Source organism: Trichosurus vulpecula, chromosome 8 (assembly GCF_011100635.1).
Source record: "Trichosurus vulpecula isolate mTriVul1 chromosome 8, mTriVul1.pri, whole genome shotgun sequence".
NCBI lineage: Eukaryota > Metazoa > Chordata > Mammalia > Diprotodontia > Phalangeridae > Trichosurus > Trichosurus vulpecula.
The window spans coordinates 8,044,084-8,067,728 of record NC_050580.1 but is presented as its reverse complement, the minus strand read 5'-3'; the positions used below and the strand labels follow the sequence as shown (position 1 = coordinate 8,067,728).

The window sequence follows — 23,645 nt, the reverse complement described above, 5'->3', positions numbered from 1 at the left end:
TAAATCTTGTCTCCGACTGAAAGAAGGCTTGGGTCAAATTCATTTGAGGCAGGACCTGCCTTGTTTGCCCTTGAATTTTGGGGTTCCCAGCACACCTAGACCTCAACAGTCTTACTCTAAAAGGATCCAGAGTCTCATCAATACAAGCAATGGCCCAGCATTGATCAAATTCACCTTACGGAGATAGAAGTCTCAGCCTTGAGGAAATCCCATCAGAAAACAAGGTTATCTACAGGCGACACAATTGGATGGAATTTTAAAAATGACACCAAGTAACAAGAATTCAATTGCTCTAGGCAGTCATCGCCCAGCCCAGCCACACAACAAAAAACAAAACAAAATATGTCTGCCCTCAAGGAGTTTACATTCTAGAGGAAGATAAAGCAAGTTAAGTAAATAAAAACCATATACAAAATCCTACAAACAGTTGGGAGGAGAGAGGTCTAACCACTGAGGGAAATGAGGAAGACCCTGGCCTTCATAGCTGGCCTGGGAACCGGCCAGGAATTCCGTGAGGTGCGCTTTAATAAGTGCCTGTTGACTTGACTTGGGTTGGAGGTTCTGACCATCCAAACAGGGTCACAATGGGTCTGTTGGAAGAGCAGCTGTAAAAAATCAGCCTTCAGAATAAAATCCCATCTCTGGGGGCGTTTTCCATGGGCTTCCGATGCTCCTGCTTCCTGTGGTATCTTGCCTTCTGGTAGAAAAACATGATGGTGATGGTGATGACGTTGAAGCACAGGATGAGGAACATGAGCCAGAAGGAGTATCGATATGTGTGAGTTGTGCTGCCATACGTATATCCTTGCATTAAGTAAAGCGTAGAGCTCAGCACTAGTGACAGGCGGTTGGCCTGCGTGTTCGCGGCAAACAGGATCATGGCCACCAGGACAAAGGCCACTGGAAGGGAGAAGAGAAGGACATACACATCTGAGAACTTGATTAATTATTTCAACTTCAGGGGAAAGTAAAGAGGCATTCACGCAGAATCCATGCCACAGTGCATCATCCAAACTGGCCCAGAAGAGACCACACCTGGGAGGAGCTTCCCAAAACCACGGTTCTCGCACGAGGCCCAGTCCAGCCTTGTTACCACTATCTCTGAGAACAGAAATCAATTAACACAAACCATTACCTCAGAAAAGGGCTGAGTCAAGCAACTTCCCCATGGCTCCACCCACCACGCCAATGCTCCTTTCCCTGGCCAACATTCTCCTGTGTCTGTCACCTCTTCCTTAAAAGATAAGCTGCTGGAGGGCAGGAATGATCTCCACCCTAGCACTGCACCATTAGCTTAAAAGCTTTTAGTCCATTCATTCATTCAGTGGGAATGGATTGTGTCTGAGAGGGGGAGTGCTGGGTGGAAAGACAATGGAATTCTATTAGCTTGGCTACTCTGATTAACTCACCTTTATCAACCAATCAACCAAGCATTTATTAAACTCAGTCCCTGTGCTAGGTACTAGGGATGCAAAGGCAGAAGTGAGACAGCCCTAGCTCTCAAGAAGCAAATAAATGAAGTGGGCGGAAGATGATGATGATGATGATGATGATGATGATGATGATGATGATGATGATGATGATTGTGTGTATGAAGAGAGGGGGGAGTGGATTCCAGGTGTGAAGCACAGCCTGTGCAAAAGCTCATAGGTGGGACATAGTGAAGAGGACAAGCAATGAGACAATGGCTACACCATTGAGCTCAACAAGGGGAGTGCTCTATAATAAAGTTAGACAGGTAGTTTGGTAACAAGTTAGGAATGCAGAACAGAGACATTTTTATTTGGTCTTAGAGATAATAAGGAGCTACTGTTTCTATAATAAGGCCTTTCTCTTTCCCATGTCTCTCAGTATGAGTTTGGTATGTTTTTGTTTTCAAAATAAACTCAATCAAAGACTTTTCTTTTTGCAAGAGACAATTATGGAGATCTCGTCCCCTTAGCTTGAATCCTCCCTAGTACCAAGAAACATAGTTAAACTAAAGCACAGTGACCTCATCTGAAAATGGATAGACATAGGGGACGGAGCCAAGATGGCAGTGGAAAGCAGGGACTTGCGTGAGCTCCCACCCAGGTCTGAACAAATTCTAGAACTGCAGAACCCACGAAATAGCAGAGAAAAGCAGGGCTCCCGCTCAGGACAGCCTGGATGGTCACGGGGTAAGGTCTATCGCATGGAACTGGGAGCAGAGCAGAGCCCAGCATAAGCCGCACCTGGACCAACCAGACCAGGAGCTGGGCAGAACAGGCCCTAGCACCCTGAATCAATGAGCTGTGGCAGTTACCAGACTTCTCAACCCACAAAAACCAAAGACGACAGAGAAGGTTAGTGGGAAAAAAACTGCAGGGACAGAGTGAAAGAAGTTTGCAGTTTGGCCACTGTGGGGGCAGCAGAGGTGATGCAGCTCTGAGGCTGCTTACAGAGCTACAGCTGCAGTTGCTTCTGGCCCTAAGCTGACCTGGTGGGAGGAATCAAGTGGTGGATCTGAGTGGGAGTGCAGAGCCAGCTTAGATCTGAGTCTGGTCTGGGTTGGTGGTTCTTGGGGGAGGAGTAGCACTGGTGTGGCAGAGCTTGCTGTGTAGAAATAGCTCTGAAAACAACAGCACAGCCCCTCAAGCTTGGGACAAAGTACTCTGTACTCTACAAGCAGTCATACCCTGACAAACTCAAGGGTCAAGTAAGTTGGCTGGAAACATGGCCAGGCAGCAAAAACAGACTCCAATTCAGACTCAGACTTTGGAATCTTTCTTTGGTGACAAAGAAGACCAAAACATACAGCCAGAAGAAGTCAACAAAGTCAAAGAGCCTACATCAAAAGACTCCAAGAAAAAAAGGCCATGGAAGAGCTCAAAAAGGATTTGGAAAAGCAAGTTAGAGAAGTAGAGGAAAAATTGGGAAGAGAAATGAGAAGGATGCGAGAAAACCATGAAAAACAAGTTAATGACTGGCTAAAGGAGACCTAAAAAAATACTGAAGAAAATAACACCTTAAAGAATAGAGTAACTCAAATGGAAAAAGAGCTCCAAAAAGCCAATGAGGAGAAGAATGCCTTGAAAGGCAGAATTACCCAGATGGAAAAGGAGGTCCAAAAGAGCACTGAAGAAAATACTACTTTAAAAATTAGACCAGAGCAAGTGGAAGCTGGTGACTTTATGAGAAATCAAGATATTATAAAACAGAACCAAAAGAATGAAAAAATGGAAGATAATGTGAAATATCTCATGGAAAAACCACTGACCTGGAAAATAGATCCAGGAGAGATAATTTAAAAATTATTGGATTACCTGAAAGCCATGATCAAAAAAAAGAGCCTAGATATCATCTTTCAAGAAATTATCAAGGAAAACTGCCCTGATATTCTAGAGCCAGAGGGTAAAATAGAAATTGAAAGAATCTACCAATCGCCTCCTGAAAAAGATCCCAAAAAGAAAACTCCTAAGAATACTGTTTCCAGATTCCAGAGCTCCCAGATCAAGGAGAAAATACTGCAAGCAGCCAGAAAGAATTAATTTGAGTATTATGGATACACAATCAGGATAACACAAGATCTAGCAGCTTCTACATTAAGGGATCGAAGGGCTTGGAATATGATATTCCACAGGTCAATGGAGCTGGGATTGAAACCAAGAATCACCTACCCAGCAAAACTGAGTATCATGCTCCACGGAAAAATATGGATTTTCAATAAAATAGAGGACTTACAAGTTTCCTCAGTGAAAAGACCAGAGCTGAATAGAAAATTTGACTTTCAAACACAAAAATCAAGAGAAGCATGAAAAGGTAAACAAGAAAGAGAAATCATAAGGGACTTACTAAAGTTGAACTGTTTTGTTTACATTTCTACATGGAAAGATGATGTGTGTAATTCATGAGACCTCAGTATTAGGGTAGCTGAAGGGAATAGACACACACAGATACACACACACACACACACATATATATACAGAGGGCACAGGGTGAGTTGAATATGAAGGGATGATATCTAAAAAAATAATATCAAATTAAGGGATGAGAGAGGAACATATTGAGAGAGGGAGAAAGGGAGAGATAGAATGGGGTAAATTATCTCACATAAAAGTGGCAAGAAAAAGCAGTTCTATAGGAAGGGAAGAGGGGGCAGGTGAGGGGGAATGAGTGAATCTTGCTCTCATCAGAACTGACCTGAGGGAATAACATACACACTCAACTGGGCATCTTACCCCACAGGAAAGAAGGAGGAAGGAGATAAAAGGGGGGGGGATGATAGAAGGGAGGGCAGATATGGGGAGGAGGTAATCAAAAACAAACACTTTTGAAAAGGGACAGGGTCAAGGGAGAAAATTGAATAAAGAAGGATGGGATAGGAAGGAGCAAAATATAGTTAGTCTTTCACAACATAAGTATTGTGGAAGGGTTTTACATAATGATATGCATGTGGCCTATGTTGAATTGCTTGCCTTCTTAGGGAGGGTGGGTGGGGAGGGAAGAGGGGAGAGAATTTGGAACTCAAAGTTTTAAAACAGATGTTCAAAAAAAAGTTTTTGCATGCAACTAGGAAATAAGATATACAGGCAATGGGGCATAGAAATGTATCTTGCCCTACAAGAAAGTAAGGGAAAAGGGGATGGGGGAGAGTGGGGTGACAGAAGGGAGGGCTTACTGGGGAATGGGGCAACCAGAATATATGCCATTTTGGAGTGGGGGGGAGGGTAGAAATGGGGAGAAAATTTGTAATTCAAACTCTTGTGAAAATCAATGCTGAAAACTAAAAATATTAAATTAATTAAATTTGAAAAAGAAAGAAAGAAAAGAAAATGGATAGACATTTGGATGGACATCCTGCCCTCGTGGTCCAGTCATCCAAGCACAAGGAGGGATGAGCATCATTCTCTGGGGCCATGACTGGTGTTCCAGGTGCTCAGGATGGGGCTTCCTTTTTAGAGTCACCTTTTCTATTACACTGAGGCTATCCTTGGGCAGCTTTTAATTTTGGTGCTTTTTATCTCCTCCTGTATCAGTTCGTGCAAATCTTCCCATGTTTCTCTGAATTTCTCATTTGCCTCATTTCTTGACACATGATAATATTACATTACGTTGATACACTGCCAGTTTTTCATCTATCCCCTCAAATGATGGCCCTTCCCACTTTGTTTCTTGGTCTTTGCTACTGAAAAAAAAGTGCCTCATTTCTTTCTTTCTTTGACCCTGTTGAAATCTATACCCAGCAACAGAATTGATTGATTAAAAGATACAAAAAGTTTGATCCTTTTTCTTGGAAAAATCATGAATTGATATCCAGAATACTAGAAACAATTCACAGCTCTACCAGCAGAGTGTCCATCTCTACACACACCCTCCGTGGACTAATTCCACTTTTTGTCAACCTTGGCTATTTGCAAGATATACGGACAAGCTTCTGAGTTGTTTTAATTTTATTTTTCTTTTTATTGGTGGTTTGGAGCATCTTTCAAATGGTTTTTATAGTTCACAATTTTTTAAAAAGCTGTTTATATTACTTTGATCAATGCAAGATCAACAAATGACCTTAACCTCTCAGAGCCTCAGGGAAATATTGAAGACCATAATAATGCAGAGAGGACTTTTCTGTTTTGGGGATCCTCAGTCTCCTGAAACAGCAGCCTACTCTGCTCCCCCCACCCCCACATAAAAAAAAAAAAACAACAGAAAAAGTGTGGCTCTCCAGAGCCTACACACATGCATTTAAAGGTAATAGGTTATGCCCAATGACCGTTAGTGATGCGTCGGGCTAGGCAGCCTCGGAGGTCACTTACTACCCAGATTCTGGAATTCTGTGACTTGACTGGAGTAGATGTTCAGGACAACGGGCACCTAGAGGCCTTCTCCACATGATCCCTCATTCGAGGGAGGTAGTGTGTGGCTGACAATCCCCTATAATGCCACCATCAGGCTTTCAATGACATGGTTTGCTTTCTTAATCATTTGCCCTTTACAGAAACCCTTTTCTTCTGACACTCATTAAGAGGAATTCAAACCTTAATTACCCTTCATTATGCCCTTGTGAAAGTTTTTGTAAAGACTGAGTCACAAAAAGGTAAAAGGCACACAGGTTTAAAAGATATAAAAAGTAAGCCTCCATGGCCTCGTCTTTGCTTTGAACTCTGGGCCAGAAAGAAGGCTCAATGCCTGCCTCGCTCCCAGCTGCTGGAGTGAAAGCGCGGTCCGGAGGCACAGGCCTCTGTGTGGCCCAGGAGCAATGGGACTGAGTGACCTGGGCCCAGGCTCTCCACCAGCCTTAGATCCTGGCCTACCATCAGCCCCACTCTTCTGTCTAAAGGGGACGCCTTCAGTCACAACGTCGATGCCTGGTGCTTAGAGGCACATGACGCGTTCATGGAGAGCTTTACACATATGGCCTTGTTTGACTCTCTTACCAACCCTATAAGTTAGGAGCTATTTATTATACGTATTGTACAGGTGAGGAGACTGAGGCTTATGGTGGTTTAAATCACTCGTCTGTAGTAACACAACAGGTTATGTGTCAGAGGCAGGATTTGAACCCAAGTCTCCCGGAGTCCCCTCTATCCACATCATGGCGCCTTCTTCCCTTTGGCTTCTGGTCCATCCATTGTCCCTCTTGTATCTGACTCAGAGAAGCAAGCACAAGATGGAGAACTCAGCGCCTGGCACACAGTAAGGGCTTACTAGTTGCTTCATCTACTCTATAAAAGCTTTGTGCACAGGATCATTTGGGGGATGGAAGGCCCAGGACAAGCATGCCTCTGTAAATGCAGGAGTGAATGAGGAACATCAGTGAGCACTTACTCTGGGTCATACTCCATCCCTGCCCTCAAGAGGCTTACATTCTGCTGAGAGTAGACAAGACTGACCAGGAGAGCGATGACAAGGACAGATATTTTGGTCTGGGAAGTCACTCTGAGGGATGGCAGATCCATAAGGGAGGTGACTGACACTTGCTTCCCTCCAGTGGCAAGGGTTGGGGGATGGGGGAGGAGCATTTATTGATAAGAATTCCCTGAGTTCTAAGAGATACAAAGCAGTGGAAAGGGGTGCGGTGGAAGTTGAAATAGTCCTGGCAGGTGGCTGGCTGGATGGGGGAACAGAACTAAGCTGGGGTGAAGACTGGGCCACACCCCTCACCAAAGCAATGGCTCAGACCTTTGCTTCCAAAACAAGATGCATCGAACTCCCCAGGGCCTGGTCTTTGGAAGCCTGGGGATCATCAACCCTCCTCTTGGAGACTGAGGGGAGAGGCAAGGAGGTGCCAGGAAATGACGCCAAAAGAAAAACTCGGTGAACTGAGCGATGAGAAAGCAAATTCTGTGGTGATGACCATGATGACAATGAATTATGTAATAATTATATGATAATAATAATAACAGGCATTTCTCTTGTGCTTCAGGTTGGCAGATTCCTGTGCATGTTATCTCTACATTTGTTATGGGGGCAGCTAGGGAGCTTCACATTTCACAGAGCCCTGGGACTGGAACCAGGAAGACCTGAGTTCAAGTTCAGCCTCAGACACTAACTGTGTGTCATTGGATAATCATTTAACCTCTGTTTGCCTTAGCTTCCTCAGTTATAAAGGGGGGATGATACAGCACCTGCCTCTCAAGGTAGCTGTGAGGATCAGATGAAGTGTTTGTAAAATGCTCAGCAAAGTTCTGAGCACACAGCAGACATTTAATAAATGCGTATTTCCTTCCTTATCTCCTTTGATCCTTACAACAAGCGCGGGAGGGAAGAGTTCTAACCCAGGACTTAGAACCCGTATTCTTTTCACATAATTCCAATACACATATACATACACACCTTTATTGTCAAATTATGTCTGTTTCCCCATTGTTTGAACCCTGAGTCAGTTTGATTTATAGTTGTAAGAATACAATGGTGGGGGGGGAGGGAGAGACAGTCAGACAGAGACAGAGAGACAGTGAGAGAGAAATGGATCTGATATTCAGGGGCAAAGAGAGACAGAGACAGACAGATATAGAGACAGAGAAGAGGCAGAAGCACCTTATGTGGAGATCAATTTCTTCACTTACCATTTAGTCCATTCCAAATGAAAACACTGGTGGGGCCGAGCCACGTCTGGTAGGGATTGCTGACGCTGTTGAAGAATGTTAACCCAGAACTCAGCAAGGATGTGAACAAACTCAAGAACAGAAGGACAATGACCGCTGTGTGGAGACTTTTCTGAGAGGAGTTTGACAATATCGTTAACACTGAAAAACAAAATGGCGGACATACGTTTAGATGGCGAAGACTCCTGACATCAATCTTATAATCAAGTGTTGGTTGGTTTATTTTCCCATAGAGCTTTAAAGTCATTCAGTACAACTCCCTCACTTTACAGGATAGGAGATGGAGGCCCAGAAGGGAAGTGAATTGCCCAAGTCACTTGTAAGACCTTGAAATCCTCGACAGAGGCCAAGACACTGACCCTAAACTACACTGGTCTGGAATGACACCCACCACCAGATCCATCGGAGAAATAACATTGAGATTCTACAGGCAAATGGCAGCCACATTAATCAGGGCCTGTGCCCCGGGTGCTCTTCGAGGTCCTAGGGTACATTCACTGCCCATACTTTGCCCTCGACAAGCTTGTAACCTAATGGAAGGAAAGACGCAGACATAAATAACCAGGGGAAGGGAAGAGAGGGAAGAGGATAGAATTGATATGGCACCTACTACCTACTATGTGCCAGGCACTGGGCTAAGCGCTTCACAAAGATGGCCTCTTTTCTCTTCACAACATCCCTGAGAGAAGGGGCCGTTGTTATCCCTTTTCCACCTTGGGCACTTTCAGCATCCTCAGCAAGAAAACAGGGATTAAAGATCCTCCTCCATTCCAAGGCTTGTTGGGAAAACCCCACAGGAGCCTGAGCTATTGTTAAAGGACGTTCCCCCCGGTCAAGGTCTTACTTGTTGCTTAAGAAGATTTCAGATCCCCAGGCCCGCTCCTAAGACTTAAGAATGGAGGGCCCTTGGCCAAAAATGGAGCCCGGGGAAAGGGCTGGTCCGAAGCGTCTTGGCCCGCAGTCTATTGCCACTCTCCACCGTCTTTAAAGCGAAAAGGATGAAGGGAGAAAAGCTGCCTATGTACATCTATCGGCTTCGAGTCCATAGGGAATCGATGTTAGTAGAAGGAAGGGCAGTGGTGACACTCAGAAATTCACAGGAGATCAAATTCATGCTAGAAAGAAAAGCCAGGTCCACAGGGACTCTCTACACCATTCCCAGAACACAGCAGCGAGGCAGCAACAACAACAAATAATAACAGTAATGACGGGGATCTGTACGGTGCCTTAAAAGCCCTTTACAAATACCTCCTCCTATGATCCTCACAGCAATAACCCTGGGAGGGGGGGAGGAGCTGGTATTATCCCCATTTTGGAGACAAACAGAAGTGACTTGGCCCGGGTCACACAGCTAGGGAATATCGGAGGCTGGATCCAAACTGAAGTATCTGCTGCTCTTCCTCTGTGGTGCTCCTCCTTATTAGAGCCCAGCAAGCAAAGATCAAGGGGCCACTGATCAGGTGGGCTGCAGGTGGCCTTCCTGCTCAGGACCCGATCAGACCCCGGTCAGGCCTCTGAGGTCCCTCATCCTCTGAGACTCTCTGAATTCTGTCAGAAGAGAGAATCAGTATAAAGGAGAGACGAAAGCAAAGTCCTCCAGGATGTCTGGGCAAGGGGAGGGCCCTTCCACCTGAGAGGGGGCCAAGGGAGGTTTTCCACAGGCGGTGCCACCTTCAAGGGTCCATTCTAAGTTCAGGATTCAGAAGGAACAAACGTGCAGAAACAAGCACCAACGGGGACCAGGATGGGGAACAGAGAGAATCCTCTCATCTGGCCCTTGGGCTCTCCTTCTAGCAGCCTCACCCTCCCACCCAGCCTTCCTTTACAAGGTAAAATCGATGCAGTCCCAAGGTGCATGTCACAAATGCCCAACAACACAACCAGACCCCATTTTGGCATTTTGTCCAAAGGCCACTGCTGTTTGGTTTCTGCTACTGGGCTTCAATGCCAGGGAATCCACCGCATGTGAAGATCTTCTGGGAAACCTATAATCAAAGAGGCCAAACGCAGTCTTGGACAAGGGATCAGAGTTGTTTAAAGACATCAGACACCATGGACACGCCTGACAGCTTCGGCTTCTTCACTGAGAAGGGGATCTGTCGGCACCTGAGGCAGCCTGCTCCATTCTGGGACAGCCCTCCAACAAACCTCAATTTGCCTGTTTGCATCTTGCACCTCTAGGTCCAAGCAGAGGAAGACTCATCCCTCCTCCCACTGACAGCCTTTCAAATACTTAGAGAATGCTCTTGTGTGTCCCCAGAGCCTTCTTTTCTCCAGGATAAACACCTCCCTCCCTGGTTCCCCCTCCAACCAATCTAAAATGATAGGAGAGGAATGATAGACAGCCCAATTGCTGGCCATTTGTATACACAGAAGATTAAAAAATGCAAGTGAGGCCTCTGCTGTGTTCCAGGACAGAATCTGCAGAGGACTGCTGGGAGCCTGTGGCCATTAATCACTGGGGATAAGGAAGTGTGGATGGGTTGAGCCCAGCCTGCATCCATCAGAGAACCAAGTCTCCTGGATGACAGCAGGAGTCTCATTGAGACTCCCTGGGGAGGGGTGCTTCCATTCAAAGGCTGCTGCTTTTACCCATTCAACTCTGTCTGCATCTGGTTTCTCCTGAAGCATAGTGTGCAGGCATGGTTTTGTGGAACCAGGAGTAAGGTCCTCCCTCCTCCCCCATATCAGCCAGATGCCACCTCCCTGGCCCAGGACACGTGGAGTTGACGCAGAGAAGCAGCACAGACAGGCACAACTTCCTCACCACGTGCAAGATACAGAAAGTTTTATGGTCACCCAGGCTTCTGCTTCATCAAGGGAAGGGCACCTGAGGCTGACACCCTCGATGTCCTTTGCTCCCTGGTTATCAGAGATCAGCAATGGAACAGGCCGGTCTTAAGATACCCCCAGGAGGGTCCTGACATAGGGGAGTGAGAGAAGGGCCAACCCGGGAGTCGGGAGCCTTAGTCTGAAACCCTGCACTGTGGGGTCTTGGGCAAACCATAGAATTTCCCAGTGGCCCCAGACAATAACTAAGGGAAGAAAGGTTATCTGCCTCAGAGTAGGGTTTCCAGAAAAAGACTACCTTATACAGGCACCAATGAAACCACAGAAAACGAGACAAACAGAAACCAAAAAAGCAGGCAAATAAATAAAAGCAGCCCAATAATCTTGAGTCAAGAAGTTTATAATGGATAATAATGCTGGATTTGGAGTCAAGGGACCTGGCAGGGGCAGCTGGTAGGGGTGGGGAGGGATGAAACAACTATATTCCTCTACATGAGGAACTGGTATGTGTGACTGTGAGAAGGGACCTTGCTTCCCTGGCTCTCCATTTCCCCATCTGTCAAATTAAGATACAACCCTTGCTCTACCTTCTTCACAGGATGGTGGCAAGAAAAGGGCTTTGCCACCTTGAAACCTCACTGCCAGTATGAATTTTGGCACTTACAGAGGAATCTTAGGGTAGTGGAAAGAGCGCTAGAGTCACCAGAACCAGGTTAGAATTTCATCGTTTCTACTTACTGACTATACACCTCTGGGCACAGCCCTTCTTAGGGACATCGAAGTGGCTCAGGGGATAGAGAACCTGGCCTGGAATCAGGAAGACACCTTCCTGAGTTCAAATTCAGCCTCAGACACTTACTAGCAGTGTGACCCTGGGCAAGTCACTTACTTCTGTCTGCCTCAGTTTGCTCATCTGTAAAATGAGCTGGAGAAGGAAATGACAAACCCCTCCAGTATCTTTGCCAAGAAAACCCCAAATGGGGTCATGAAGAGGCAGATATGACTAAAAGCAACTGAACAGCATGGTCCTTCCTCCCCCCAGGACTCAGCTGCTTCTGTAAAATGATGAAGGGAGGTTGGCCCAGGCCCCTTCCAGCTCCAGCCCCAGGATTTATTAAGACAAGATCCACTCACCTGCCATTTTTGGCTCCCATCTCTTGTTCTGAGCAACTTGGATGCCTCCCCATGTCCCAGTGATTTTGTACATATTGTGTATGTCTTTATCTGTAAACATGCTGTCTCTTCCCGGTAGAAGTAAGCTGCTAGAGGTCGGGGTGGCCTTGGTCTTGTCTTTGCAGCTTCAGCACAGTGTCAGGCACAGGGTAGGCACTTAATAAAGGCTTGTTAGACTGAACTGATTGAATGTGAAAACTCAACAAAAATGATTCTGGAAGTCAGGAAGCATTAGAAAAGTCTGATGGCCAGAAACACCCACCAGCTGCCAACAAAATCAGCAAATCTAGTTCATCTTTTTTTCCTTAAGAGGACACACATTTGTGCAGGGACCCCCCAGCCTGGCACTAAGAACTGCCCCTTTGGCCATTAGAAATGAGCGGGTCAAGCTGCTTCTTCCTCTGTGGAGGTCCTAACTGTAGGAAGCAGTACCCTGCTGCAAGAAGATGAGATGCCAGTGGCAGCATGGGCAGGGAGCACTGCCCATCATTGGGGCAGTGAGTAGGGAATTTGGAGGTGGGTTCTATTGAGACTGCTCTGCCCTTCTCTGAGTCTGTTTCTTTCTCAGTCAAATGAGGATCATGCCATGTGTTGTCAGAGATGTGCAAATATATTTAATAAGCAGCTCTCCAGGGGGGAAAATATGCCCATGACATATTAATTAAGCTTTTTTGTTGTTACTGTTTCTGTTGTTCAGTCATTTTGGTTGTGTCCGACTCTCTACGACCCCATGTGGGGTTTTCTTGACAGAGACACTAGAATGGTTTGCCATTTCCTTCTCCAGCTCATTTGACAGATACGGAAACTGAGGCAAACAGGATCACACAGCTGGTAAGTATCGGAGGCTGGATTTGAACTTGGATCTCCCTGACTTCAGGCCTGGCACTCTGTCCACTGCACCATCTCGATGACTTAAGTAAATTTCTGTTGCTGGGCTTCACTGCCAGAGAATCCATGACAAGTGAAGATGTTCTGGGAAACCTATAACCTGTGTTGTCCACATTTTCCCGGTCACATTCTTCAGTCCAGACAATCAACAAAGCAATAAATCATTCCCTGATTTGTGGTCTGCCCATTTTCAAGGTGTAAATGCTCACGCTAAAAATTTAACAATCAACTCTCTCCTGAGCCAGTCTGAGCTGGTCCCAGCAGGGTTGTCCTGAGGCTTAAATGAAATAACGAATGAGAAGCACAGTGCACGTCTCAATGGGCTCTATCTAGGTCAGTTATCAAAATTAAAACAATAACTAACGCAAAAGTAGGGTCCTTTGACAACATTGAATTAGCAACAAATTTACTTTTTATACATTTGCTTCAATTCGATGATGATTTATTGAACAACCCTCTATCGCTGGGCACCAAGCACTGTGCAAGGCCCTCGAGGATAATGAAATTGATGTCGTCCCTGTCCTCAAGCAGCTTCCATTCTACTGGCCAGAAACAATTGCCTCATAACCTCAGTTCCCGAACTGCAGCTTCCTGAATGGCAGCTTCCTCATCCCATAAAATCAGGGGTTCTCATCCCAGATCCCTCTGGCTATATCATATGAAGACTTAGGAACCCCTTCTCTGAGGTATAGAATAAAATTCACAAGATGACCAAGGTAACCAATTATATTCTCAGTCTCAGAATACATAAAAAAACAAGTTCTCACCCCCAAGTTAAGAACCCCTGGCCTAGGTCATCTTGGAATTCTTGTGGTTGGATGCCCAGAGACAAGCATCCTATATGACAAGAACCAGTAATAGCAGCACATTCATAGAGACAGAGCCTGGATCTGTGATGCATCTCATTATTGGGCTACTCCCAGGTGAAGACGGTCCCTCTACCAATGCAAGCTGGCACCTTCTCAGCAACTTCCAGGCTTAAAGTTGTCTAGATCACAGAAAGGCTCAGGAACGTGCTTAGGGTTCCACAGACAACTGGCTCTCTGTCCACTCTTACACAATGAGGAAGCACCTTAGAACATGTGAAGTGATGCACACATAGGATTCCATGATCTCTAGAACTTGTGGACTCCTCGTTCGTATTTCCAGCTTCAGGCCCCACCCCACATCCCTGCTTCTCAGGAGAAAGAAGCTACCGTGTCATGGAAAATGAACTGGATTTGAAATCAGAGAACCTTGATTTGAAGCTTGGCTCAGACATTTATACCAGTCAGTGACCCTGGGCAAGTCACTTAATCTCTTAATCTCTATGAGCTTCAGAGTCCTCGCCTGTAAAATAAGGGGGCTAAATGATTTCTGAGATTCCCTTCAGCTCTAAATCTGTGCCTAATATGCAGCCCTTCCATCCCAGCTGTTGGCTGGGCTGCGGCTTCCTCAGGGAATTCAAATGAGGTAAGATTTGTGAAATTGCTTGGCATAGCACCTGGTATGTAACAGTAGGTGCTGTATAAATGCTAGAAGTGGTAGTGGTGGTGGTGGTAGTGGTGGTGGTAGTGGTGGTGGTGGTGGTGGTGGTGGTAGTGGTGGTGGTGGTGGTAGTGGTGGTGGTGGTGGTGGTGGTGGTGGTGGTAGTGGTGGTGGTGGTGGTGGTGGTGGTGGTAGTAGCAGTAGTAGCAGCTGCAGTAGTGTAGTAACGGTAGTGATGCCAGGGTAGTGGTACTTGTTCTCCACGTTCCTCAGGCAGACTATTTCACATGCAGTCAAGCTGCATTTAAATGACTTTAAACCAAATTATTCAGTGCCCAGTACAAAGCTTTACACTTCCTAGGCACTCGATACATGTCAAGTTCAATTGAACCATATCCAAAAAATCAGTCCAATTAGCTGTCTGGCATTATGTAGACACAATAGTTGGCTTGTCAGCCAGTTGATACACACCTCACTACACGGACAGAAAACATATCAATATGAATTTCCCAAACAGTGGAACTCCCATGAGATCTGGGGTCAGAGGACATTTGTTCAAATTCCAGTTCTGTGTGACATTGAGAAACTCCCTTCACCCCAAGCCTCAGTTTCTTCATCTGTAAAATCTCTACTCAGTTCCCATGACATCCTCCTCCCCTCCACCTCCACTACACAAAGAGATGGCCAGACCCTTGGCTTTGCTGTCAACCACGAGTGCACTCACTGCCGCCTCTGCCACCAAGAAGCAATGAAGTAGGGATCCACTCTGCTGGTTGTGCTAATTTTGGCTTAACAATTAACACCAAAAACACAGGTGCTCATCAGCCAGCACCACACCATCCAGACGTGGAACCAGTGGTTACCACAAACAGAGAAATTCTGAATGCTGCGGATAAGTTCCCTTACCTTGGCAATATGCTTTCCAGAGATGTACACATTGATAATGAGGTTGGTGCATGCATTGCCAGAGCTAGCTCAGTGTTTGTGGGAGAGAAGAGGTGTTAGACTGACTACCAAACAGAAGGTCCACTGAGCCTTTGTGCTGACCTCATTGGATGCCTGAGAAACCTGGACAGTCTGACAGCACTGGGCCAGGAAACTGAATCACTTGCATTTGAATTGACTTAGGAAGTTTCTAAAGATCACCTGGCAGGTGCCAGATGCTGACATTCTTTCTCCAACTAAACCACCAAGCACTCAAACTCTACTACAAAGAGCACAGTTCTGACAAGCTGGCTACATTGTTTGAATGTCCAGATGTACACTTGCCAAAGAGACCATTTTATGGAGAACTCACACATGGCAAGCGTTCATAGGGTGGTCAGAAAAAGCAATACAGGTACGTTCTCAAGGACTCTCTGAAGAACTTCGGAATTGATTATGTGACCTGGGAGACGCTGGCACAGGACCACTCAGCATGGCGTGCCCGCATCAGAGAAGGTGTTATGTTCTATGAGCAAAGCAGAATTGAAGTAGCTCAAAAGAAACGCAAGATGAGCAAATTTAGAGACTTCATCCCAAATTTCACGTGAACTATTTGTGCCTGTGGTAGAACATTCCAAGCTCATATTGATCTGATCAGCCACAGCTGGACACACTGAGACTCAATTTTAATGTAGTGATGTCATTTCAATCCTCTTTGAGAACGAAGGACAACAACCACTCAGAAGTGTTCCACTTTCGTTTTCATGAATTCTTGAATTCCTTTCTATGATCACGATTCTTTATCAGTCCACCTTTCTTTCCTTCTACCTGATCACTCCTTACCCTTTTCTTCATCCTCACCATGACCTCCAACCCCTCCATTCCTCAGGTCTTTCCCAGGCTATCGCTCCTGCAGTGGCTACCCTCTCCTTCCTTCCCTATCTTAAGGCCTTGGGGAATCAGCTCAACTCTACCCAATTCTCCACTCTCAAGTACCTTACCCCCTTTTCTGACTAATGGTCAAACTTGCCAACCCCCAGCTGGGCAACTCCCCCTGTCTGATTCCTTCATTCCTATTGACATACTACTGAACAGACCTGAAGAAAATCACAAAGCCATCCTGACTGGGATTCCTATCAATTTACGTTACATAATCTCCATAAAGCCCTCACCATGGCAAGGCAATCTTTAATACCTCCCTAATCCATCCCTGACCCCGTTCACCCCAGCTGTTTTTCTAGATTCTTCCATTCTTCCTCAAACCTCTCACGACTTCTCCTCCCCTCCCCCTCTCAGCTAAGGACTTCAACTCATACTTCACCCAAAGAAATAAGGCCATTTGGTGAAAGGTCCCTCTTTCCTGCTCATCCTCATCTCGCATCACTCAGGTGTCTTCTGGCACTACGTCCTCCTTAAACCCCTTAAACATCCTCAAACTCACATGAAGAATGGCCCTTTGCTTTGCGAAAGCAAACCCCTCTTTTTACACCCTTTGTGCCATTCCATCTTGCTTCCAGAGCAGACTGCCTCTTCTATCAGTCCCATTCTGTCACTAAATTTTATCTTTCTCTGTCTAGTGAATGTTTTCCTGCTGCGTATAAACTTGCCCATGTCACCACCATCTTTAAAAAATCCTCACTTGATCTGTCTTTCCCTGCTAAAGTCCTCTATCTCATTTCCTCTTCCCTAGATGCTGCTATCTCCACTCCTCACTTAATTCTACACCCTTTGCAATCTGGCTTCCAGCCTCATCATTCAGCTGAAACTACCCTCTCCAAAGTTACTAATTATCTCTTAATTGCCAGATCTCCCGGCTGTTTCTTAAACCTGATACTTCTTTACCTTTCTGCAGCATTGGCCACTGTGGATCACCCTCTTTTCCTTGAATACTCTCTCCTCTCTAGGTTTCATGATACTGTTCTCTTGGGGTTCTCCTCCTAACTGTCTAACTGCTTCTTCACATTCTTCTTTGATGGATTTTCAGCTAGGTCATGCCCATCAATCCTAGTGATCTTCCAAGGCTTTGTCTTGGGAACTTGTCTAGATACTGTCTTACTTGGTGATCATGTTATCAGCTCCCATTCATCACAGATGAATCTCAGACTTATATAGCCAGTCCCAACTTCCCTCTTAAGCTCTCATTTTGCTTCACCAAGTATTCCTTGGTCATCTGAAACTGGATTCATCTCAGACTGGATGTCCTTAGACACCTCAAACCCAATATAATAGTAACAGAACTTTTTCTCTTTCCCTCAAGCTCTCCTGTCTCCCCAACTTCCCTATTACTATGGTGGACATGCCATCCTCTCAGTCACTCAAGCTCTCACCTAGGGGTCATCTTTGACTCCTTCCTCTAACCACTCATACCTAGTCTTTGGCCAAGGGTGATTATTTCTGCCCTCACCACATTTCCCACATGCCTGCCTTCCTTTCTCTCAACTCACTCTGCTGCCACCTTGCTTAGGGCTCTCTTATCAATGGACAGATTGTGCAATAGTTGCTGTTTGGTCTCTTTGCCTCAAGGTTCTCTTCACTCCAGTCCATCCTCCACTCAGCTGTCAGAATGATCTTCCTAAAGCACAGCTCTGACCAAGTCACCACCACACACATTCCCATTGAATAAATGTCAGTGACTCCCCATCATCTCCAGGATCAAATATAAAATCCTTTGGTATTCAAAGCCCATCATAACCTGGTCCCATCCTTCCTCCCCAGTCTTCTTATACATTTCTCCCCTCCAACTATTTTCTCATCTAGTGACAATGGCATCCTTGATGCTCCTTGAACAAGAACCTTCATCTCTCAACTCTGAGTATTTTTATTGGCTGTCCCTCATGCCTGGAATTCTCTCCCTCCTCACCTTTACCTCCCAGCTTCTCTGAATTCCTTCAAGGCTCAGCCAGAGTCTAACCTTCCGCAAAAAGCCTTTCCTGATCCCTCCTACTGCCAGTCCCTCCCCTCTGCTGACTTATTTACACTTTTTCCTGTATCTATATTGTCTGTACATAATTGTTTGCATGTTGTCTCCCCCACTTAGAGTGTGAACTCCTTGAAGGCAGAAGCTGTCTTTTACCTTTCTTTACCTAGCACAGTGCCTGGTACATAGTAGGTCCTTAATAAATGCTTGTTGACTGTCCATTTCAATTCCAAACCTATGATCCTGTCCTCCTACAATGTTCCTTCCGTGCCTAAAGAGCACAGCCTCTCCACACATTAGGAGGTGACCAAACAAAATAGCTGGCAGCCACCCTTCTTGTGATGAGTGTCTTTGTACTCAGCCTGACTGCTCCTTGTACAATAGACACTGACTCTCCCCAAATCATATCAAAAACCTTTCCAGGTAAGACCAGTAAGGGCTTGTGTTCTAAGCTCAGTATCCCCTGTACACTGCCATGGGGAACCCAAGGAATACGCTTAATAATTCAGGAAAAAAAGATGTTCTGCTCTCATTGGAGGCTCTCAAGTGTTTGAGACTACATTTCCAAGAAATCCACATAATAGGTGTTCAATCAAGATTCTTTGGATGGAAGAGTGAATCATGAGGAGCCATTACAAATTCCTTAATTGGCTGAGTGTTTTAAACAGAAAACAAAGCCCCAAATACCCCCAGGTGCTTTATCTGAACAGAAGTGGAAGCATTCATTCATTAGAATGTTTCTAAATATTTAGCTGTTTGGGAAAGTACAGGCGTGAATATCTGGGGAACATTTAAAAATGGTATTAAAGTTTTTATCTGGATGACTGAAGTTTGAGGCTGTGTCTATGCTAACCTCCTAGATGAAATATTGGTAATTACATGTATTAATAATAACAATAAAATAGCACACATCTATACAGCACCGTAAAGTCTCCAACGTGACTTACATGAGTTATTTCATTTGGTACTGAAGGCACTGGTGGAAGAACAGGAGAACCGACTCCAAGATGAATTGATTTTCATCAATCTAATGGATTCGTTAAGTTAGCTGATTAGATTATTTGGGGATTTTATGAACATAACTTGAACCATTTCTTTCTGCTGCTTGGTCTCATAGCCAACAGGCTCATTGGGACCAAACTCATTGACAGCACACTTGTAGGCAGAATTTGGCAGAAATCCTTATTTTTCAGCAAACAGAAGTTTACATTCAGGCTGCCGGAGACCGAAAAGGTGAGCTTCTGAAACGATGCTGTCGCTGGCATCACTGAAGATCATTAGCAATGTATGATAATCATAATAATGAAAATAATGATTAATAATGCCAGCTGCCACTAAGGCTCAGAAGATATTTTATAGAATGATTCTTTCCACAGCCCTGGGGGAGGGGGTTATTTCTCCAGTTTACAGGTAAAAGACATGAATCACTCATAGCAGCACCAAGACTGGATTCAAGACCAGCCTTTCTATTCTTTCCTATTTATTTTTTTTAACTTTTACTGCTGTCTTTTGTATTCCCACCACCTTCATTTCCCAATATATCTCTGTCTGCCCTTCCCGACCATCCACCTTGGTGACAGAATGAAAGAGAAAGAACAGTAGGTCCGTAAACAGTGGACCCCGGAATCAGAGTGACAGCAGTTTGGAGATCGTCGGAGCCAATCACCTCATTTTGCAGAAGAGGAAACTGAGTCCCAAAGACATGATGTGACCTACTCCACGTCATACTGTGTCTGACAGTTTATGCAATATCCCATACCTGAAGCCTCCACCCCTGCCCCAAAGTGAAGGACAGGTGCTTTCTCCTCCTTACTCCAGAACCAGGGTTGGTTCTTATAATTACACTTTTATCAAACCCATGTTTTCTAGCCCCAAATCCTTGTTGTTTTCAATTTATCACAGCACCAATGGAGAAGGTGAATCAGAAGAGTGGGAAGAGCTCTGGGCCAAGTCAGAAAGCTCTAGGTGTGCATTTCAGCTCTATTTTCTGTGGGAACCGGACAAGGCCTCAGTTTCCTCATTTGAACAATAGGCAAGGGGAAGAGGGATTGGACTTCAAGGTCTGCCATTCTATGATTCAATGATAGCTAGAAAACCCATCAAAGGACACTTCCAGGAGAATCCTAATCTTTCTAGATTACATGGGATGCATGTTCACTCACCCTGGAAACCTTCCATTTGCCTTAAACCAACTGAGCACGTGCCTCCTTGTTTTCCTTTTAATTCTTTAGAGACAGTCAATGATAGAAGAGTCTCATGAAGAGTTCATACTCTTTACCACTATTTCTTAAAACCATTCTAAGACTAAGAGCCTGTGGTAAGGATGGTCCCTGGGGCCCAGGGCTTTGGTGGACCCAGAAAAACTGGATGGGCCTTGGGGAGATGGGCAGCTGGTCAGAAGGGACTGGTGCTAAAAACAACATGGCCCTAGGCACATATGTGCATAATCCCCACCCATTACTACTGAGGCAAAGTCAGTTAAGCATTTATTTAGCGTTTACTTTGTGCCAGGTAATATGCTAAACAGTGAGGACACAAAGAAAGAGAATAATAGTCCCTGTTTTACCTTCTTTCTAATGGGAAAGACAACACAGACACACACAGCTAGGCACTGTGAAGACGCAGAGAGGATTGTGCATAATAGTCTCACAGTCAGAAGGAACCTCCGAGGCCAGAGGCCAGCCAACAGCTGAGCACAAACTGTCTCTACAATGTCACAGGAGGGTCTCTGCTTGAAACCCTCCTGTGATGGGGAGCCTGCTACCTTCTAAGGCAGCCCCTTGCATTCTCAGCTGGTTCCCATTATCAACAGGGCAGTTGTAAATGGTATCATGCTATCAGTACTGATTTGTTAGGTGCCTGGCTGCCCTGCACAGGTGCTGTCTCACATGGCCAGAGTTCCCCTGGAGCCTCTGGCTCCAGCCCCAAAATAAAGCCAAACCTAAAAAATCAGGACAGGATTTTGAACCAGTCTTATTTCAGTCTAAAAAGAACAAGGAAATACTAAGGGTCTTGTGTTAGATAATTCCTGGGAAGCCTGTGGTTCTTGCCTGTCCTGGAAACATCTGCTCCTAAGCCAGAAACCCCACAAGCAGCACATAAACTTTAGTTCAGGGGAGATGCTTTCTGGATAGATGGCCTGGCTGTTTGGAAGGCCAGTTTTTAAAGCATAGACGTAAACCCCATGACTCTGTACACATTGTTAATATAGTTTTAATGACTCTCCAAACCTATAGCCAAGAGTTAGACCCTGGCCTCTGATCATTACACTGTGACTAAATATTACAGAGAGAGCAGAGGCAGTCGTGCATACTTTAGGAATGGTTCATCGATTCCAATATCTAGGTAAAGTCCGCTTCAATGGCTGGTTACTGTGCTTTCTTTGTCTAGCACAAGCCAGACCTGTTTTCTAATCCTCCCAGTTTAAACAATGAGAGAGGATTTCAGCAAATATAAGGGATTTCAATTTTGAAAATCTTACAGATAAATAAACAATCTGTCATATACCAACCATTCAAAATGTCAGAGGCAAAAGGGCCCCAGAGCCTAATTTCTGCCCAAGGATGATGCTCCTGTGGAGCAGACCCAGAGCAGAGCACCATCCAATCTCCAACTTTGATGGGATTCTTTTACAATGTACATTCTGTAGGATTTAATTGACAAGCCAAGGGAAGTTAAGATGTTTTAGAGGGCTAGCATCTGGATGACGCCTGTAATCATCTTGGAATTGCTTTTGCCCCATGTATACTGCCTCATCTACCTTTCTCAGCCCACCCAGTCCAGCCACATCTATGAAATCTATTGGAAGTTTTACCTTCAAAGGCCAGGTCTGGTTGTCCCAGCCCTGAACTCATGTCTTGGATGCTCACACCACGGAATAATCCATAGGTGATAAGGATACTTCCATTGGAAAATCTGTTGTCGCTGAATTCAATCTTCCCAGTGACCCACTGGGGGATAGCCAGAACAACACATACAGTCACCAGGGCCCCCAGGCTGGTCAAAAAGCCCGACAAGAACATCAGCGTCTTTCGAGTTGTTGGCATTTTGTCTGAAGGGAAGGGAGTTTCCCAAGTCGGAGGGTCGTCTTTTCTAGCTCTTGGTCTCTAGCCTCCTCGGGGATGCCCTGTGTTTTCAGGTGGCTGACTTAGGCTGAAAATGGAAAACCCAGCCCTTAAGGAAAAAACTGACAGCAGCGAACTTTGTCCCATGAGTACTGGTCATAAAGGGTTGATGTTGCTGTACTTTGGTCCCCAGAAAGAGGTTGCTACAGCTACAAGCAGGCAGTGATAATGAAGGTAGGTGGCTATTGCTCCCACTTCCTCATGGCTGATTAATCTATTACTGCCTTGCCAGATGCTACATAGCCAAGTTCATTCCTGCCATGACAGGCCAGGGGGGAGAGTTATGAAATGAGTTAGGAAAGGACCAACCTGCAGAGAGCTCACAGACCTTGTGGCTACAGTGAAAGGATGTGGATATCCCAGTGACACTCATATTCTGAAAGGCCTGTTCTGGCCAAGGAGTTGCCCCTTCGGAAGGGTTTTACCCATTCAGAAAAGAAACTTCTGGAACATGTGGCTGCATGCCAACATCCCCAGGCTTTGTGGGTGCACCATCTACCATCTCAAAGTGCAATCCATCCAGGCATTCATAGTTCATGAGATCACAGGATCTCAGATGTAGGCGCAGAAGGGACTTTTAAGGGCATTCTGTTCAGCCACTTTATTTTATAGATGAAGAGATGAAGAGCAGAGTGGGCACAGGACCATGGAAGGGGGAAGGGGACAGAAAGAAGGAAGAAGAAGGGGAAGGGGAGGGGGAGGGAGAGAAGGAGAGACAGGCTGATGAAATCTCAGGCCCAGTCAGCCACAAAGCCTTTATTAAGTGCCCAGTAGGTGCCAGGCACTATTTCAGGCCCAGAATTTATAAAAGCATGCAAAGAAATACACAGCCGCCTCCATATCCACCTAGACGGATACACAGTGGAAGCTGGTTTTCCACATTTTGCTATTTTGAATAAACTCCCAAGCATTTCTGTTTATACACAGTCCAGTATTTACACAGTTTGACTATAATTAAAGACTGTTTTGGTAAAAAGGTGACCTTAAGATTTCCCTGACATTCCCATACAGAGGCCCTGTTTTGTTTTTTTTTTAACCCAAATGCCATTCTCGGTCCATTCATGCTTCAGGGCTCCTAGCCAAGCTATGAAATCCCAGCTCTGTTTCCTTCTGGGGAGTCTCAGTTGGTTAACCAAGTCCTTCATTTCTGGGTGGCACCTAAAGGCCCCATCTCCACTATAATGCCAGCCTTTTCTTTTCTACTAGAGAAAACAGAGAACAAGCTGTCAGGCAAAGACTAGCCCAGTAACGCATCATGGAGCCTATGGGAACGGAACCATTCCACAGTCAGCCTGCAGA

The 23,645-nt window shown here is 45.4% G+C and overlaps 1 protein-coding gene across 1 annotated transcript; it reads right to left on the bottom strand.

Annotated features, from left to right (window-relative positions):
- Nucleotides 1-574: 574 nt before the first annotated feature.
- CLRN3 (clarin 3) lies at nucleotides 575-22,376 on the bottom strand. Its single transcript, XM_036734184.1, has 3 exons — nucleotides 22,037-22,376; nucleotides 8,025-8,204; nucleotides 575-900 (listed from the first exon to the last, which is right to left on the bottom strand). The coding sequence occupies exons 1-3, from the start codon at nucleotides 22,266-22,268 to the stop codon at nucleotides 623-625; spliced, it is 690 nt and encodes a 229-aa protein (XP_036590079.1). The 5' UTR covers nucleotides 22,269-22,376; the 3' UTR covers nucleotides 575-622.
- Nucleotides 22,377-23,645: the final 1,269 nt, after the last annotated feature.

What these genes read in the sequence shown, in the direction of transcription:
- CLRN3 (XM_036734184.1), bottom strand. Translation starts at nt 22,268, where the DNA reads ATGCCAACAACTCGAAAGACGCTGATGTTCTTGTCGGGCTTTTTGACC. An exon ending in ACCAGACCTGGCCTTTGAAG is followed by an intron (nt 8,205 to 22,036) that starts GTAAAACTTCCA and finishes TTTGTTTTTCAG; the next exon opens with TGTTAACGATATTGTCAAAC. An exon ending in CATTTGGAATGGACTAAATG is followed by an intron (nt 901 to 8,024) that starts GTAAGTGAAGAA and finishes TCTCCCTTCCAG; the next exon opens with TGGCCTTTGTCCTGGTGGCC.